The 21,444-nt window shown below is 36.5% G+C and overlaps 1 protein-coding gene across 2 annotated transcripts in view; it reads right to left on the bottom strand.

The window, feature by feature from the left end:
• Positions 1 to 21,444, bottom strand: part of ANKRD44 (ankyrin repeat domain 44) — a gene marked incomplete at its 3' end in the record, with an annotated part of 163,641 nt that overhangs the window by 48,225 nt on the left and 93,972 nt on the right. For both annotated transcript variants that reach the window (XM_084251977.1, XM_084251976.1), the window contains exon 15: positions 20,808 to 20,919. In XM_084251977.1, the coding sequence (XP_084108103.1) occupies positions 20,808 to 20,919 (112 nt within the window). The remainder of the gene's footprint in view (positions 1 to 20,807; positions 20,920 to 21,444) is intronic.

Raw genomic sequence — 21,444 nt, forward strand, 5'->3', positions numbered from 1 at the left:
ATGACTCTGATAAGTGGCCAAACCAAAGCACAGAGTGAGATTTCATCTGGTCCTAAAATACTAAAGTAAGCCATCAATTCATAAAATAGTTTATACAAATCCCTGGCTATGCCATGAAAGAGGTATTAAAGGAAAGTAGTATGTCTAAGTAAAAAAAAAAACAAAAACTAAATTAAAATATAGCTTAATTCCAGCATTTACATGCTGAAACAGATTTAGAAAAAGTTTGCAAGTTTCTGCTCAGGGGTGGAGTGTTGGATTGGAAAGACTAACTCAAAATTATTAAAATTTAATGTTAATGGTGGATTTTATTAAAATGCAAAAAGAAAATGATCAAAGGTTCTCATAATTTCATACAGTGTGAACCATAACTTGTGTTTTTTTTTTTTCTCTTTCCTTTTTCTTTTCTGCTTTTCCACTTTGGCAATAAAAGGCAGAGGCAACTTTGTCAAACTTTGTTTTGCTCTACAAACTCTTTTTTGATAATCTTCTCTCTACTCTGCTTAATAGACAGGAGCTCTTCTTCCTACATGAGCAGGTGATTCTGTCTTCCTTTTTCTTTCCTTCCTCAAGAGCAGTAAAGAAATTAAACTGTTGTATTTTCTCCCCCTTACAATCTCCAAGTCAGATCGCCACCACTGAACTGCTCTGAAGGCATATTATTTTTAACAGAACACAATGATTAAGAAAAGAGACTTAAAATTCTCCTTTACAGCTCAGGGATAATCCCACCTGTTGTGTCATATTTATTGTCACCCCTTGTTCATTTTCTGGCAGGCTGCCTGAAAGCACTGTCAGTAGGTGGAAGGGAGAAAGATTTGGAAATTCAGATCCCTGTTTTGCCTCCTCTGTCTAAGACAGGCTGGGAAGCTTACTCTTCGAAATACTATTGGTCACTCTATTATGCTTAATTTTCCATTAAAATAACAGTTTTCTATGTCTTTACAATTCTTCCCATTTACTTTAGAAATATAACTTCTGAACATGATTATTCAGGAAGGTATATATTACTTAACATGACATCTGAGTCTAGAACAGTTTCTGACCCAGAGAGGGTACTCAATACGTTTGTTTCAATGCATGAACTTAAAAAAAATTAATCTTAAACGGTAATCTTTAAAATAAAGGCCAAAAAAAAAGGAAATAAGGTAGCACATAATAATCCATAATGGTGACAGTGACTTAACATTTTAGTATATGCCCTTCTAATCATATAGACATACATACAAGTCACGTATGCATTATTTCATAACTTTCCTTTTGTGCTTAATATGTAGTGAATATTGTTGCATATATTAAATGTTCTTATGCAATATCATTTTAATGACTACACTCCAACCCAACAGCAGATGCAATAATGTGTCAATAATTTGACTTTTCCCCCTCTTTTCTTGGTATTATTATTATTGATATTAACAGCTATAAACAGTTGTATGGTTGAATTTTTATGAATAGTCATGATGATTTACCAATAATTTGCAAGAAACAGCATAGTAAAGCTTTTGACTTGATACTGGCAACTTTTTTTTTCAATTGAAATGAACTTTTCAGGCAGTTTGAAGCATGGTGCCTGCAGATACGCTTTGCTGGGCCTTAGTTCATCATTTTAAACATATTCACCCCATCTCTGATTTTATATTTTCAAGGCTCATCAAAGCAGTCATTCTCCAAGGAGCAGGTTACTGAACCCTTAAAGAGAGCAGAAAACTTTTCTCTCCTTCATTAAAAATAGCTCCATGGGTATTTCCAGCTGTTCTTTCATGCCCAGCAGGAATAGAGCACATGTCTTTCCAATCTTTTCCTGCTAGCAAGCACGTTTTCTAAAGTGAATCTTGTTCTCTTATAACTTCTCAAATTTTTACTGTACCATTCCTAATCAGTAAAATAAAATATAAATTGATTGATGTTTAAACTAAAACAAACAAAATCTGGTCTTTCCCACTGGTTTAATAAAAATGGACTTTTAGTTGCAAAAAAGGAATAAAAAGTTAGCCCCTTTTTTGGGAAAGTATAGCTATATATGAATAACTGTCTCTAGAAGACTATTAAGATTTTCTCTAAATATTTGTCTTTATTTGGTAAATAAAGTAACTAAAGTTACTACTTTAAGATGCAACAATTGCTTACAAATGTTAGTGGACATAAGATAATATGACATCTATCTACTTGGATTTGAAAATTTAGCCTTAATTACTTCTGGAAAATATGCAGATTGGGTTCAGAGTGCTCACTCGAGTAATTAAATGGCTTGTTCATTTTATTTATAACAACCACAACATGTTAATGAAGAAAGAAATGTTCATCTTGTAGGACTAGGGCCATGATGCTTCAAGTAATAACAGAGAAACTCAGTATGGTTTATAGTAACTCAGTAGGGAAAGACTTGTAGCCTTTCAAAATAAGCTCCTGAGGGTGGGCTAAGAGATAAGGATTTAAGAGTGACTTCAGTGAACTTTTGAATGCCAATAAAATATGCCCCCTGGAAGTAAAATTATCCAGCTATAAGAGAAAAAAAAAAAACTCCAAACACACTCCAAAACACACTCCAAACCCTAATTTCTTTGTTGAAATAGCTTTTACTAAAGGAAAATATATCTTAAACCCTACTTTAAGCTATATGGCTAAATATTGTATATGGATTTCCTGCCAATTGTAAAATAATTTATTTTACACTGTGCTTTTTTAAATAGACCTATTTTCACATATCCAATCATTAAAGATCTATTTTTAATAACTGATGTGCAAAGGATTTATCCATAGCCTTTACAAGTTCATGGGACACCGCTATGGAGGGTTACTGGGGACTTCTAAATAAGGACATGGGAGCAAGAAATCTTCGTTTTATTCTCCCTTAAGGTGCACAAAACCAGATGCTAGTATTTAATTTCTGTGCTGTCGGGGAATTTTCTCATTGTTTATTTAACCTTCATATTTTCATATCAAATATACCTCAAAATTGTACTCCTTGTATATGCTCTAGGGTAACCAATGCTTTTCTGAATTTCTACTTTTACTATTTGAACTTAGTAATGATTTTCATGAGAGAGAAAGAAAATTCCCAAATTCTTTTTCTATTTTAACAGATACTACTCTTCCCTCTAAACTAATCCAGTAGCTTCTCTCTTTATCTTGGCGAGAACACCACTTAACAACAACAACAATTCATTCTCCTTCTCCCATATTCCAAATTCACAATATCCTTTGTTGCAATAAAAACCTTTCTCCTCAAATATCGTTCTTTGGGTCAATTAATTTAAGCTTCCTCTGTTGGCAAGTCAGAAAGTTTTTTGTTTTTTTAATTCTTGCCTACAAGAAATTGTATAAATAAATTCTGGTTACTCCCAGCACTCTCAGAAGCAGAGATGAGGCCCTGGAATGAACATCTCTATGTGTGAAATTATTTACATGTTTTCCTTTCTAATTTTAAAGTGCTGAAGATTCACAAACAGTAGGATCCAACCTCTTCAAAACTATAAGCTTCTACCAAATACAGCTACTGGGAGGCAACAACTTGGTCAAATCAAAATGTGTGTTCAATCAAATGCTCTCAACATGTGCCTTCTGAATTATTTAGTAGTAACGTTGTCGAGGAAATGAATGGACAGTATTAGCTTGGAATTTCAACTACATCTCACCAATAAATAAAGCTCTACTTTATATTACTGTCACCACTGAGAAGTGAATACTAATTCGGTAGGCCTAAAGTTCTCACAAGGTGACTGTAACCTCCAGGAGATATGTGAATGTCTAGTGACATTTATGATTGTTAAAATTTAGAGGTGTTGAGTGCTACTAGAGCCTACCAGGTAGAGGCTAAGAATGCTACAAGGCATACTACAATGCACAGAACTGCCCACAGCAAAATATTCCTGTTCAAAATGTCAATAGTATTAAGGTTGAAAAATCCATTTTAAGGAAAAAAAAATACGAATTAAATGATTCCCTTTTTGGGAAGGGTTACCACCCAGGCAGTATAAAGTTCTGATTCAGAACTTTATGATAGGAAGACAAGTTACCAAACATAAGCCCTATGATGGGAGTGCCCCAGTATATTCTGATGAAGAAGTTTAGTAAACATGAATCCATTGGCAAATAGACCAAGTCCCAGAAATATGTGTAATCACCAACTTGACTATGTTCACAGTTAGTGAGAAAACCATCCTTTACATTTAATTTGACTACACAAAAAATTTATGACCTGAATGAGGAATAAAATAGAAAACAGGTATTGACCAAACCACTTAAATGATTTTAGGTATAGCCCTTTTTGATTGATTTTAAATTTTTTCTTGTTTTAGAAAGTGTTGAGCTCTGGGGATGGGGTACAGTAAATATCTTCACTGTTGTGACACATGAACGAACCTCCAGTCATTTTCAGATTTTAATCATCTTACCCACATTACAGATGCAGGCTGTTTGGCAGATGCTCAGAGGAAAGAGCTTTATCAGTCCTCAGCATCTAATTACTTATCTTAGACAAAATTAGGCATGATTCCAAGTCTACAGAAGACTCATGTTCTGTCGGGAGTTATTAATTACAAGCAGACTTAAGAAGCATTAATTTGTTTTGGTGATCATGCCAGGGTGTGCACAGCTTTGCCAAACAGCATGGGAAGTAGAGAGTAAGGAAAAGGTAAGTTGCTCAGCTCAGCTTAAAAGGGGAGATTAAAACCAGATGGCCTCAATTTGCTCCTTTTACCCGATTTCCAAATAAAATATTCCTTGTGCTGTTTTAAATTAAATGGATACCTGACTGTCCAACTTCTGAGTAATAATCTAAATTAATTCCTTCTTTTTTAATGATTTCCTGTTACATGTTTTGAAGACCTTGAGATAGTTAAAACATACTCTGACACACAAACACATACCCACACATATTTACATACACATGGGAAAAAAGACTGGAAGAAAACAGGCCAAACTTTAAATAGTGGTTATCTCTGGATGGCAGGATCATAAGGGATTTTGATTTTTTTTCATATTTCTGTATTATATCCAAAATTCCTATAATTAAGCACATATTTTTATAATCAGGAAAAAAATTGAATTAGGATTATTACATCCCTCTGGTATTTCTATTCCATGACTTAACTATAATCCAAATCTACCTATACTGCTGTCCTTTAAATAGTAATGTGACTACTGATGCAAAAAAGAGCCATTAACCAGTCAGACTGCAGAACTGAGGCTACCAGAGGGAGGGAGGATGTGGAGGGCAAAATGGGGAGGGGCTCACTAGACTATACTGGAGAATTATGGGTGCTTTGGTGGTGGGTGTGAGGTGGTAACATACCACTGAAGAGGTGTGATTCTATGTCTCTGAATGATATACAGTGTTGTAAAACAATGTTACCACAATTAAAAAAAAAGCTAGAGGTACTAATCAAATCAAAATCTCACCCAGTGTTACTTACTTACATAGCTACTGTATAACATATTGCTACCGGGTAACATGTGAACATATTCACTACTTAAAAACAAGTTAATCAAAGAACATTTTAATTTCTGTCTTCCACACTACACAGATTTTAGCAATGTGCAATTAGAAGGAAAGGACAGAGGAGAAGAATAGATATTCAGTCATAACTAGAACAGTTACAGAACATATTAAAACTATATTTCAAACCTTGAAAAGGATGTAAAATATAATTATGCTTAAGTTTAATGTCTAAACTTCTTCTTGAATATAACTTTAAACATTAAACTCAAGCATAATGTGGTTTATATACGCAATGGAATACTATTCAGCAATCAAAAAAGATAAACTCATGCCATTCACAGCAACATGAATGGAGCTAGAAGGGATTATGCTCAGTGAAATAAGCCAGAAGGAGAAAGAAAAATACCAGATGGTTTCACTTACAGGAAGAATATAAGGAAGCCCTATATTCCTATAGAGTTAATATATTAATATATTATATTAAAATAAAATAATATAAACTCATGTTAATACAATTAAAAATCCACCAATAAGGGATCAAGAAAAATATATAACAATAATAATAATAAAAAACCAAAATTGGCAGGCAACCATCACTCAAAGACATTCTGCAAGGGAGGGGGAGAAGAAGGGATCAAAACAGGGGAGAGAAGAGCACAAGGGCCTATGGTGATGGTTCACAGGTGAATTGGTGGTGGGAATTTTATGGGGAATACACTGAAAAGGAGAAAGCATACAAGCATATATTGTACAAAAGTGAGCAATGATGTAATATAGATATAGATACAGATATAAACAGAATTAGGATAAAAAAGAAAAAATAATAAAGTTACATGCAATGTATTCATTCAATGAATTAACAAACCCTACAAATATGTCCATAGAATTGGGGCTACCAGAGGAGGTAGAAGAACCAGGAGAGAGAAGTGTAAATGGGGTCCAATGGAATATGGTGGAGTACTATGGATGCCTTGCTGGTAGATATGGTGTGATAACAAAAATCTGAAGAGGTGTGATCCTATACCTCTGAACCACATACAATATTATAAGCTAATGTTACCACAATTAAAAAAATAAATCACTTGGAAATTTTGAATAATTTAAATATATTAAAATATTTTTTGTTATTTATCTAAATAAAATGAAATTAAATGTAGTTGGAAGCTGGGGTAAGATAAAGAATCTTCAAGGAAACCACATATTCCCAACAGAGCAGCCCATTCATTTATTTCCTGAATTTTTGCCAGTTAACAATATATGTAAGTCCATCAGAATGGAGCTGAACCACTTTATAGTAAGCAATACCTGGAACATTGGATGTTCTTAAAAAATATGCAGTGACATTTAAAATGAATTCACAGATGGTGCCACTGTAAGTTGTAGTCTACTTTTTCATTCTTATAGTAAAGAATGCTCTCTAAGTAGTATCTGGTAAAACCTCTTGAGATTGCAGTTACTGCACATACTAACAATTATCTACTCATTCATCCCACCTCTGACACTGCAGGTCCCCAGTGTCACCAGATATTTAAATGAAAGTGCTTCACATTTAAACTTTTGTGTCTCCAAGTTGTCAGAGATAAATACTACAGTTGAACTGAGTGCTATCTCTACAGTTAGACTGTGAATCTTTTCAGTTTTAGTGCCCTGTGTTCTGCAAATTAGTTTTTATTAATGGAGAAATACCACACATGAGAGAAAATTCATTTAATTCAGAGTATCAGAAATCTAGAATTGATGTCACTTGGTTTAATTTTTCATCTCCTAGGATATTTTAGTTCATTGATAAAATGTGGATGGTATCAACAAATGCTCTGATTGTTAGAATCTTCATATAAATTTGGGGGTTAATGACCATTATAAGTTGGCATCTAAGACAAAAAAGGTAGCAGGTCTCCTGGATTTCATGCTATTTAAAACTTATTCAGTCCCCTGTTATTATCCACATATCAACCAAAGTACTGGACTGAGAGCTAATTCAGCTGAAGTTCTGCACTGTAAAACACTTGATTGCATTAAGAGACAGACATATTGAAATGGTGACAAGTAGTCAACCCTGTAAAATATTCAGGGCCATGGGTGTTACATCCACTCCCACTTGCTGAGTATATACAGTTCTTTGTATATCACCAGACCAAACTATACTAGCCTCATGTTTCCATCGTGACTTCTAAGAGCAATTATTAAGTTTAAGAGATATCTCTTTAAGTCAAACTATAATGTTCATCTAGATGATACATTAGGTCACCCTGAATTATATTATTGTGTTTATTTATTTCCTACCTCATTGGATGGTGAAATTTATTTGCCTAGGGTTAAGTGAGGTTTTATTGGGGGATATAGGCAGGTTTGAGGGGGAAGTTGAGTGACATGGTAATATTAAAAATTGTAGGAAAAGAGAACAAAGGAGATCATAGATTTGAATATGAAAATTGTTAATTTTTAATAATTCAAAGTAACTATGGAACAGAAAAAAACACCCTTCTTCAGAGAGGCATTTACTTATCTGATCTCAATTCCTACAAAAGCTGTGCAAACCAACATAAATGTCCCTCTGGGCAACCATTTCTAATGTCCAATTAGAGTACAAATTTTCTCCTCTAAGAATCAATTAACATTTTAGTGATTCTAACCAAATAAATAAATATACAGTTTTAAAGAAAATTTCTATTGATTCAATTCAGCTAATTTTGGTGGGATTGTGTAACACTAAAACCCACAAAGACTGCTTCTGGCTAACGAATATTAAAAGAATAAGCAGAGACTCAAATAAGTTGGTAGAGAAAGCTGTTATTTTAAACAAAATTAAAACAGATGGGAGAAACTGACACACATGTATTCAAAATATGTGCCCGCCTCACATTTAATCTTTTATGAATGGCTGATCCCAGATGGTGATGGGATTCAGGAGCTCAGTTTGAGACATAGCACCCATCTTGCTTTTACTCCAATGTACTATATGAGTAACAACTTTTCTATTTGGTAGTTGCTGCAAATGTCAACAAAAGGAGAGAAACCATCATAAAAACAGGTTTTTTTAATATTCTGAAAATGAAATATTGGCCAATTTAATAAACCAAGTGCAAGCATCCAACCACATAATCCATCATTCAATTAATTGCAGGTTTGCTGCAACTATACCACCTTCGCACAAATGGTGGGGTGATGAAACAAGAAATCTAAAGAGACAAAACAGCAAACTCATTATGCTGATGATGTGTCAGCGAATCTCTCATTAACAGCAGAACCCAGAATAGGAGGTACCCTGCCCTGAATTGTCACAGCATGTCACTGTACCTCTCCAGGACATCATGCTCTATTTGGACAATGATGACAATAACCAATATACAGAATTCAAACAAAACAACTACATTCCTTTATCATGGCTATTTATTTACATGTTGACTCCCACATACATAATAATAGCGGCTACTTGTACCTATCATATGGCAAATACTGTACTAGATACTTAACTTTCATTATTCCATTTAATCCTCAGAACAACCTAATTCCCTCTTGACACCGTCAAGCTAATGATAGATGCAAAGTGCTAGAAGATCTTGCAGGTAGACTGTAATGGCAGAACTGGCATTCCAATCCAGGCTAGAAGTCCTTGAACCTTCCATCATACCACATGGCATGGAGGTCTATGTTGCTCTATGGAAACCAGAGAAGGTAGCTGAGTGCAGACTGCACATACTGGGCACTGGTGGGCAGTGATGGAGTGGTTCCTGGACATTTGTGACTAACGGGCTTTTTGGATACTAACATTAATGGGAGATACCACCTCAGCAGCATGAACAGAAGAGGAGGCAAACAGCTGGTATACCTACTGTGGTGTTTAAGACTAATGCATAAAGCATATGGGAAATACACCAAAACCTCTTCAGAAGGAATTGAAGCTACAGCTTTTGTGGAATGGGAGGGGAAAGGGCCAAAGAAGTAATATGGGGGTTGTGGTTATTATAATCCTATTACGGAAAAACTAGGAAACATGAATGACACTGAGCCACTATCTACAGAGTATGTTTCACCTCTCATATAAGACTGTAATATCCTTAAAAGTAATATCCATGTCTAATACATTTCTATGTCAACCATGGCTCCTAGCGCTTTGCCTTGTAATTTACTCTATCTCCAGAAAGTAAATATCCAAAAAGCAGCTAATTCAAGAAAGTCATATTTGGAAACTGCCCCAATGAACTATCAGGTCTTTTTCCAAATCATCAAAGAAAAACAGCACTAGTGATAAGTGATTCTCTAGCCTTGTACAGGGGAGAGAATTCCTGGACAGGTTGCCAAGAGTACTCTGATCTTTATTCAGTTTATAAAGTTGGGTCTCCAACTTGGAAGGGAAGATAACTACAGCAAATGACATGACTTCCTTGGTCCTCTCAGCGGTTGGACTTTTCATTGTCAGTTCATAAAACATGAATTTCTGCTAATCAGACTCCTATGACTGATAGGACTAAAAAAGTATCTGCATCTATGAAAGTGTATGTGCTGTCCCTGATCTCCAATATCACCAGCTACTGGTACTAGTAGAGCCGTCAAAGGTAACACAGGAAGCACTAATGAAGCACTTACAACAGAAATATATATTGAGAGAATGACATGGAAAAACAGCTTGTCTGAATGATAGTTTGGGTTTATTTCTCATAATAGTTTGTTGCATATCAGTGTTGAGAAATTTTTTATTCAAAGATGATTGCTATAAGCTAAAATATCTTTATGAAATTCTGAAAGAATTTTTATGTGAAATAAGTCATTATTTGAAAAACTACATTTTTCTTAGAAAAAAATGTTAAGAACTTGTGACTCTATATTAAATTGCCTTCCTAGCAATAAAGTGAATGTTATTGTTTAACATGAACAATACTACTTTTGCAAGTGCTGAATGACTCACAGAATTTAAAGCAAGGAAGCAAGGATGTTACCACTTAGGTTGTAGGGATCTGTTCATACAAGAACATAAATCTCAGCTATTGCTGAGTGATTTGGATTTTCCAAATAGCCCTCTCAGCTGTTGCAGATGGCCAGGCCTCTACCCTCCTTTGGAATCTTAAAAAAGCTCTTTGTTCTTTGTGAATATCATAACCCCATAATCTGAAGGCATGGCTGTGTATGTGGACTCTCATTGTAAACAAAAATAAATTAAAAATAATAATAATGCTCAGACCTCTACTTTTTTCTGTTGTTGAATAAGGGTCAGGAAAGGAAATGATTATCACAGCAACCTGATCTAGGTTCCACAAGTGAGGAGTCCGTGGCAGCTGCAAAGGATAAGGCATATTTGGAGAAACAATCTTGCTGGGAAGCCACTACCTCCTACCTCCAGCTGGAAGGGGTCATCCCTGGCAGCTGTTATCATAAGGAAAGTGAACCAAGCTTACAACAGCTGTCACAAAGATACTGACTAGAAATTCCAGAAGGAAGGCTAGGTCCGAATAAGAGTGCTTTTATAAAAATAAATGAAGTCCAGGGATTAGCTCTGCAGATTTCAAGCAGTGGGAGGTACTTGAAAGCTGTAACTGGGGTTATTTTATTACTCACTTATTGGGCAATGCTATACAGTGAGTCTGACTTGTACGGTACTCTCCTGACCACCCCATCCCACCCTCCAAAAAAGAAAACTTCTAGTAAAGACACAGGTGACACAAACATACATACTGTTACTGGTATTGTCAAGGTACCCTCCTTTTCTTTGACAAAGCCAGATGACCATTCATCTCAGTGGTACCTTGTTTGGATGTCACTGTCTTGGTGGATATGAATTCAGATGCCCTGAGACTGCTTTAACTTTCAAAGTCTGGAATTCGCCAGCCCAGACAGTAGAGTATATGGTTAAAAGCCTGGACTTTAGAGTTAGCTTACATGGGTTTGAAGCCTGGCTCCACATTACACCAATTGTACAATACAAGGCAAGTTATTCACTTTCATTGTTCTTTAGGATACTAATATGTGAAATATGGATTGAAAACAGGAGCTATTTAACAGTGTTATGAGAATCATGAGAAATGATGTAGGTATAGGATCTAGTACAACATGCCGCAATAAATGTTCATTCTTATGACTTTATTAAAAATAGGCATGAGAAAAGAGTCTGAAAGAGAACTAGGGTTTTGTTTTAGGTAAGGGGTTGATTTTTTAAAGGGATGAGGGAGAAATGATCTTACATTGTTGATCAAAGTGAATGTACTTTCCTGCTTGTAGCTTATATTCCCCATTCCTTGCTTTCCCCTAGACATCTTGGTCTCCCCACTTTTATAGGCAGCCCTTTGAAGCAGGACCAAGGTAATCTCTAGGCCAGCTCTGGCCCTACATTCATATCTAGGCAATGGGAAACATACATTTGACCCCTAATTGGTGGGGTGGAGTATTTCTCAAACACAGCCCCTTTTTATTTAACGTCCTGGCAAGCAAACTCTGATTAGAGTCATTTAGTCTTTAGATCCATCACATGCCAGTCTACTTGGCCCCCTAAATTGAGTGGAACACATATCACATATCCAAGCAATCTCCTTGAAGTTTCTCTCATTGGTCTTGGGATCAGGAGAAAGAATCCTTTCTCCCCTGCTATGGCGAAAGAGAAGTGTGGTGGGATTCACCCCAGAGTTATGTTCAAAGAAATCTGCCTTCTAATCTGCAAATTCTTAAATGGTACTGGACCATGCATTGAAACACTAGTATTTCATTTTGAAATGAGGGAGGGAAATGGCCTAGGTCCTTAACTAAAGGTGAAATTGAACTTGTTTATTTCAATCCAGCATTGAAATTTACTCATGGTAAAGCCAAAATTTTCTCTGCTCTATTACAAAGGAAGAAATGGAATATTTTGCCATAACATGTTACCTATTCTATTGTTCTGAACAAAGACTCACCTACATTCTGGTTAAAAAAATCATGGACTTATTTTACATTCCTAGCAATGAGTACACGGCCAGTGGTGTCAAAATATTTGGGGCCATCCCTCCACTCCCTCCCTTAATGAGAGTTGCCATGAGATTTTACATTTCTTTTCAAATGAATTAAGTAGCAGGATCAGCAGTGCTGGGTGTCCCTTGGAAGTTGGCCTCGTGGAAAGCCACATACTTCCCCAAGTCCATCTCTTAGTAGCACTTCTGGGACAGAAAAAAATTCATTGAATACTATGTCTTTTTTTTTTTTTAATAGAGGCATGCTTTTATTTATTTATTTATTTATTTGTTTTGTTTATACATGCACTGGGTACAGTCAGAAGCGCGGGAGGGTGAGAGAATTCACCAGAGCCAGAGCGGGGAGCAGAGCAGGCAGAAGGACCGAAGTACACTGCTGAGGGGAGCAGCGGGCGGCAGGAGAGGTCTGCGCGCCATGTGGGACCCTCCTCCGGTGGCCGGGGAGCAGCTGGGGATCGAACCGGTGCTGCAGAGGCTGCGGTCAGCTTCGCAACCCAGCGCTCAACCGCTGCGCCACCGGGGAGGCCCCATTGAATACTATTTCAAGCTAGGATTCAAGTTTGACTAGTTTCCCTCTTTTTAACTCCTTTTCAATATCTTGCTTTACTAGTCTTGAGAAACCTGATTGGACACTGCCAATGTAAGCATATCTTATAGAAAGCTAGGTGACAATAGTTTCCTCTAAATCCTATGATAAACACAAGAAACCACCCAAAACATGAAGGAGTTTATTTGAAAGCAACATAATTTCACTGTTCAGTTGCCCTTGATGCAGTAGTCCTCAGTCCTTCCTCAGAGAATCAGAAACTCCCAAAATATATGTGCAGAGGTATTTGTCACTCCCACTTACTTTCACAGTTGAAGTTCAAGTTCGCCTACAACAGCAAAAAGGGGAGAAGCTCCCAGGGATGCAGCCAAATTCTGAGTGCTTTGGCATGGGAGAATCTTGGACTGAATTTAATAGGAGGCCTAGAGTTTTCAAACAATCTCTCTAAATTTTTGCAGGCAATTTGTGTAATTACATTGGCACACAGATTTTTTCACTTCAATAACAAAGTCACAAAAATCTTTATGTTTACAGACAAACCTTTAATATTGTAAAAGAACAGTGAGTCAATATAAACTCAAAAATTCCAAATAGGGGCATAATTCTCCGATTTTCCCTCAGTAAAAATTCATTCCAGATAAAAGAAAGGCATAAAACTCTTCTTTGCCAGCTCCTTCCTCCACTCAAACATGTCTTATTCAGACACAAGATGTTTTATTAGCCAAGGCTCCTCCATTCTGCTTTGATACACTGAACCCAAATGAATATGAGTGATCACAGTTAGCATACATTTGTGGGCAGACTTTTGCTTGCATACACACTACATACATCTTTGACCGAGATCAGCTGAGAACACTGGCATAAGTGGGCAGACTTTGCCAAGAATTTTGAAACTTGGCTTTTCTATCAAGGCTAAGTGATGCATACTACCTTCTAGAAGGTTTCTGTTCATGGAGTAAATTTATATAAGGGAAGTAAAATGAAAACAACTAAAATAATTCTTGTTCCTTTTTGATTATAGTGAAATAGACTAAACACAAAGTATGGTTGATAATTTTTAAGCTTATAATTACAGACAGGATCCACAAGTCATGAATGCCAAGCAAATATACACTGAGTTAAATGTGAGAGTCAAATAAAATATGCATCAAAGTTAATGATACATATTTAATGATACACATAATCATAGAAATTGCTCAACTAGCTGGAAAGAGATGCAAAAACAAATTTTACAAACTTCACAAAACAGCTGGCTCTAATGGCCGCTCATCCTCTTTAACCCTACTCCAATTCACAGAGCTTCTGGTCTGGTAGGAAAGGTCCATTTATTCCCTACATTCCTTCTACAGGACAGAAAGGCTAGGGAAGGAAACATAAAGAAAGCGCTCCTGAATAATTCCTGCTTAGAGGGTCAAGTAAGCTATGCAGACTACAAAAACATGTTTCATTGGTATAACTCTGTACCCAGCACAGAGTCAGGACCAATTTGTTTAAAATTAAAAAAAAAAAAAAAATCCCCAGGAGGAATGGGATGTTTGTACTGTGAGATGAGGAACAAGATTGGATGGCAATGCTGAGTCTTAAAAGACAACCTGCAGTGCACACTGTTAATTGCTTTGTTTTCCTAACACCGAATACCCAAAGAAATGGGAGTTCTATGGAATAGGAGGGTATTATGTTCTTATATAAAGAATATAAAATAGAAAAGGTGTCCCTCAAAAAATCCACTTCTTAAATAAAATCTGTTTTTCCCTCTCCCTTCCTTCTAGAACCCTTTCATCCTCTCTCCTCCATTCTCAAATCCATTCACAGTTGGGTGAGCCAGCTGTGGAGATAAGACACCTGCACCTCTGGTTCATGATGTCAGTCCTAAAGGAAAACTCAGGAATGTGTCTTCTTTTGACTAGGAGGGGGCAGGGCACAAGAATGTTGATAGCCTGCTTAGGAAATTTTCTTAGTGTGAACTACATCCAAGAGAAACTTAGGATGCATTCCAAAAATGGAAATACAAAGAACTTTCCATCCAACAATAATCATTTAAAAAAAGACAGGAGAATTTCATTCCAACTGTGTTATAAGTGACTCACTGAGGTACTTTGCTAAAAGCAAACAATGGTGACACATTTACCAATTTATAGGGATAATCAGCTCCTTTTCAGATGCCAGTGTTAATTAAGATCAATTAATACCTCCCCCTACCTATGTGTGAAAGTCTTATAATTGCCAACAATAATCATCTCTTTGTAAACCACACAGGGCAAGTGTTAATCTAATCAAAGAAATTATTTTTATCGGGCAGGATTTGTAAAATTTCCTTGTAGACAGAAAATCTCTTTGTGGATTACAGAAATAATGGCCCTGAGTGACTTTTCTGCAAAATGAAAATAATGTGCAATACATTATTTACATGGAAACAAGGTATTATAGGCTAATCATTTTGAGCTACTACACTACAGGATTAAAGATAACTCGCTTAAGTACTGAAACAGAATGTTATTAAGACTATAACAACAAACTTTGTAATGAAAGTTCATATGTCCAATTATGATATGTGACTTTCCTAGAGAAAACCAACTAAAGGCAGCTACCTGTCTTAAGTACATTTTTGGTGGGCAGGACCACAAAAAGGTATATAGTAGTAAGTCTTCACTGTCACTGATCGATATCTCTCTCTCTCACTCACACACACACACACACACACACACACACACACACATACTCTTTGTGAGGAACCTTCCTTATGTGGGCTCTAAATACACCATGGGTGGTGCTTTGCAATGGAAGACAGCATTTTTTTTCAATAAGCAATCTTGATTTATGCTCTCACTTCTTCCACTGATCAGCTCTTTGACTTTGGACAAAGCAGTTAATACCTCTATGGCTTGGTTTGCTCATCTAGAGGCCAAGAACTACTCCTTGGTCACTTGCAATTCTATATCAAAACCCATCTTATAGGAGACTATGAAATTAACTTATGTGAAACTGGGTGATTATAAAACATGTCCACAAATTCTTTGACTCTTCTCCCTGAAGAGTGGAGAAGAAAAGGTGGTGTCTGCTTCACCCCTTTGGATTTTGTGACTGCCTCCAAGAACAGGTGCAGCAGAAGTGATCTGTATGGGTTCAAGACTTAATCACTAAAAAGTGTTATGGTGACCACAAAAAGAAAATCACCCACCAGAATGCAACAATAGTGACTTGGAAGAACTTCTGAGCCTTCCAGATAGAGAATTGAAGATTGCCATGATTAAAAAACTGAAAGAAGTCATAAAGGAAAACAATGATAAGGGAAAGATAATCAATGATCAGAAGAATGAAATTGAGTTCCTAAAGAGGGAAGTGAAAGAAATGCAAGCGATCAAAGGATTTATAGAGGAGCTAAAGAACTCCGGGAAAAGCAGTGAAAGCAGAATAGATGAAATGGAAGAACAAATAATTACTCTCGAAGACACAGAAATAAAAATAACTAAAACAGTAAAGGAAAGTGAAGTACGAAGGAAAAAGAATGAAGAAAGACTTCAGGAACTATCTGACTCCATGAGGAAAGGAAATATAAGATTTATAGGAATCCCAGAAGGAGAGGAGAGAGACATAGGAACAGAGAAAATATTCAAGGAAATAATTAAAGAGAACTTCCCAAACATGAAGAAGGAGCTGAAAATAGACATACAAGAAGTAAGAAGAACACCAAACTTCCATGATGAAAGGAAAAATACAGCAAGACACATAATAGTAAAACTCCCAAGAATCCAAGACAAGGAAAAAATATTGAAGCTGACAAGAGCAAAGAAACAGATAACATTCAAAGGGAAACCAATCAGGCTGACATCAGACTTCTCTGAAGAAACACTATAGGCAAGGAGAGAGTGGAGTGACATAGTCAACAAACTCCAAGACAACAAATGCCAACCAAGAATACTCTATCCCAGAAAGCTTTCCTTCCTCTATGAAGAAAGAATAAGGATCTTCCCAGACAAACAGAAACTCCGGAATTTCATTACAACTAAACCCCCACTCCCAAAAATACTATAAGGAGTCATAAAGCCAGAACCAACAGCGGGATGAATAAGAACGAAACAAGACAAAAAAAAATTTTTTTAAATAAATAAATAAAACCAGAGAAAAGACAAACAAAATGGCAATTACAGACACTAACATATCAATATTAACTCTAAATGTAAATGGACTAAACTCTTCAATAAAAAGACAGAGTTGCAGGCTAGATTAAGAAACTAAACCCAGGGCCTCCCCGGTGGCGCAGCGGTTGAGTGCTGGGTTGCGAAGCTGCCCGCAGCCTCTGCAGTGCCAGTTCGATCCCCAGCTGCTCCCCGGCCACCAGAGGAGGGTCCCACATGGCGCCAGAACTCTCCTGCCACCCGCTGCTCCCCTCAGCAGTGTACTTTGGTCCTTCTGCCTGCTCTGCTCCCTGCTCTGGCTCTGGTGAATTCTCTCACCCTCCCGCGCTTCTGACTGTACCCAGTGCTTGTATGAATAAATAAATAAATAAATAAACAAACAAACAAATAAATAAATCTTTAAAAAAAAAAAAGAAAAAGAAACTAAACCCAACCTTTTACTTTCTCCAAGAAACACATTTAACTACAAAAGATAAAAATAGACTGGCAGTAAAAGGATGGAAAACAATCCTGCAAGCTAATGGACCAAAATAGAAAGCAGGAACAGCTATACTTATATCAGATAAAACAGATTTTAAACTCAAAAAGGTAAAAAGAGACCCCGACAGTCACTACATTATGATCAAGGGGACAATGCTTCAGGAAGAAATAACACTCATTAACATATACTCACCAAATGAAGGAGCACCAAAATATATCAGACAACTATTATCATCTCTGAAAACAGACATCAGAGAAAACATATATGTAGTAGGAGACTTCATCACAAAACTATCAACAATGGATAAATCAACGAGACAAAAAATAGGTAAGGACACTAAAGCTCTAAATAAGGATATAGAGCTCATGGGCTTAACAGACATATCTAGAACACTAAACCCCTAAAAATCTGAGTACACATTTAAGTGTACATGGATCATTCTCCTCATTCTCCAAGACCGATCACATACTGGGACACAAGACAAACATCAACAGATGTACCAAGATTGAAATCATACCAACCATCTTCTCTGACCATGAAGGCCTCAAAATAGAAATAAACCATAAAAAGAAGGCAAGGAACTTTCCTACCTCATGGAGATTGAAACCCACACTACTGGAAGACCACTGGACTAATGAGCTCAAAGAAGAAATTAAAACAATAAATCTGGAGAAGAAGAAATCAGGGAAATGCAAATCAAAACTACAATGAGATACCATCTTACACCAGTGAGAATGGCACATATGAAAAAAAACTGGCAACAACAAATGTTGGCGAGGATGTGGAAAAAAAGGAACTCTCCTGCGCTGCTGGTGGGAGTGCAAACTGGTCCAACCACTATGGAGAGCTGTATGGAGATTCCTCAGCCTACTAAAGATAGAGCTTCCATATGATCCAGCAATTCCACTCCTAGGTATTTACTCAAAGGACACAGAAACATTAATTCAAAAGGGCACCTGTACCCCTATGTTTATAGCAGCACTATTTACAATAGCCCAAATGCCCAAAAATAGATAACTGGATCAAGCAAATGTGGTACATATACACAATGGAATATTGCTCAGCAATCAAAAAAGATAAACTCATGCAATTTGCAGCAACATGGATAGAGCTGGAAGGGATCACATGCTCAGCGAAATAAGAAAAATACCGGATGGTCTCACTCATAGCAGGAATTTAGAAAACCTAAATAAGGGACCAGGAAAAAGACTAATTATAATAAAGAAAAAAATCAAAATCAACAAGCAACTATAAACTAGAGACACACTATGGGGAGGGGGACAGGGAGAGAAGGGATTAGGGTCAAAATGAGGGGGGTGGGAATTGTATGGGATATATAACCAAAATGAAAATGTATACATTGTGCAAAAATGAAAAATGATGTAAGAATTATATAAAATAAAAAAAAAGACGATTCCCCCCCCCAAAAAAAAGGGTTATGCCTTTCTCTTACTTGCTCTTGCTTGTGCTCTTGCTCTTGACCTTACTCTCATTCTCTCCCAGGGCAGATACCTTTGGATATCTGAATCACCATGTAACATCTCCAACTACTCTGAACTGCTGCACTACAGAAAACCACATAAAGAAACCACACAGAGACACAGAGCAGCCCAAGGACTGTCAGCTCTTTGAATCTTCGAACTCAGTTGATTGACATATGAATGAAGAAGCTTTTGAAATCATGCCAGCCCAATCACAGTCTGTAATTCACAGGAGACCTTTAACTATTACTATTCAACTAAGGGACTCCTGAATTCTTGATCTACAGAAACAGTGAGAAATAATAAATTATTATTCTAAATAAGTAACTTTTGGGTTATTTCTTATGTAGTCACAGGAACTGGAAGAAGATTATCACTGAATCAAAACTAGAGGGAAAAATTCCACTCCCAAGGTCAAACAAGGAAATCTATAATATCCATAAGAACTGCGGGAAAGAAGACTCACAAGTCTTCAAGAGTGATGAAGGCAGGTAAAATTCATCCACAAAACCACAAAAAAGACACTAAAATAAACTATCTTTTTATTTCTTACAAGGGTGAACTTTATGAACATTTCCTCGCATATTTAGTTAAAAGAAATATAAAACCAGTAGAATAGCCTAAGGTGAAGGAACTAGCTGGGGCATCATTCGGGCAGGAGATGACACCATCGATGCTGGCTTTTTGCCTCTCTCAGTAGATTGTGCAGTTAACCAAAAAAAAAAAAAAAAAAAAAAAAGCATGTGTTCCCCAAACACACCTCCAAATAACTCTGAAAGTAGGACTTCTGCTTGTAAAATGACACTTGAGAGTTGGAGAGTCAGGAAAGTTGCTGTCTGTCATTGGACCAGAGATAGTGAGTTTGAGATACTCCATATACCTCAGTGAAGTAACCAAGGACAGTAATCAGGAGATGGTAAATAATGGCCTACAGGCAAGATTCTACCACAAATCCACATATTTTCTTCATAGACCACCCAGTGTTTTGAAAACAGGAAATTCACATAAAAAGTCTAAATTTCTAGTCTCTCTTAAAACACTGGAGATGTAGCAACCATAGTAGCATTCCCATTTGGTCTCAATCAGCTGAAGCTGACAAGCTGTTTTTCCCTTTAGATAGAACATGTCCTCTCTATTGACCACAATCTTCACCATTCCCTAGGATCTACTCCTGGGTTCACTTCACTCATTTACTTTATATTTCTATTCCATGGGGGTATTTGAGTTTGTGCCCTGTGGCCTGCATGAACAGAGGAATTTCAGACTCCAAGCCTCCAAGAATTTCTTGATCATTTCAGGTTTGAAATTTCTACTGGTTTGGATAATTCGGTACATCTCATTGCTGGACTACTGCCAAATTTCTCCCCTAAACTACAACTGTTAAATGCTTATGATTAATGGTTAGGTATCTTTCAACACATTTATTTAAAATTGGGGGGTTGCTAAAATATGTCTTCAGCAGTACACACTTTTATCTGCTACAACCAAAGGATCTTTAAAATATAAAATATGCCCACACATGGGTCTAACATTCCCAGCCCAAATTACCATGAAAAAGAATTATCAGACAGCTCTGACATGAGGATGGACAGAAATAGAACACAGATCTACAGACCATAAAGTGAAATAATTTAATCATTCACCACAGAAAATCTACAAGGTGGTTGCTAGTGGGGAGTTAATTAGGCAGTGAGAGCATTTGCTGAGAAGACCAACAATTTCAGACTTAGGTACATGTGTGTGCATACATGTGTATTCCAGAAACAGAACAATACAAACCAACTTACCAATTCCAGACACTGTCTGTGGCCATAGGCAGCAGCATAATGTATGCTATTGTAACCTTCCTTGTCCCGGATAGACGGATTTGCATCATTCTGAAGCAGAAACTCTAGACATCTGTTAGGTATAAAGATGAAGGGTTATTTTGGAAAATATCTATGGACCAAAAAAGATAATACAAATATTTGCTTACTTTGAATGTAGCACAAACCACTTTGTGAAATTAAGTGTTCCTTTAAGAATCCTAAAACAATTAGGTTTTATCCTGGAAGCTCTAAATGTATGTGTGTTTTCTGTTACTATCTTTATTTCAGCCTAAAATAGCCATTCTAGAATTTAGGAAAGACTTTAAAAACAAGAGGGTAATTAAAGTTTTTTTCCTTCTCATATTAAGGTACAGAACCCATCTGCCTTAATGTGGGCTATGAGTTTTAGAGCTCAATGTTCAAAAGATGAGGTCTCACATGTGAAAAGAGGTGAGCAGTTCACAGCAATGTAACAACCTTAAGGGAGAGCAGCTTATTTTAAATCTTGAGACTCTAAGATCAAAAGGTTGAAAAATGGAAGTTAAAAAGAGTAAGAAACCAAATAAAAAAATTAATAAAAACCTAAGAATAGGCTAAACAATAAAAAGAATAAAGT

This window comes from Talpa europaea (genome assembly GCF_964194135.1).
Source record: "Talpa europaea genome assembly, chromosome: 1".
In the NCBI taxonomy this organism is placed as follows: Eukaryota; Metazoa; Chordata; class Mammalia; order Eulipotyphla; family Talpidae; genus Talpa; species Talpa europaea.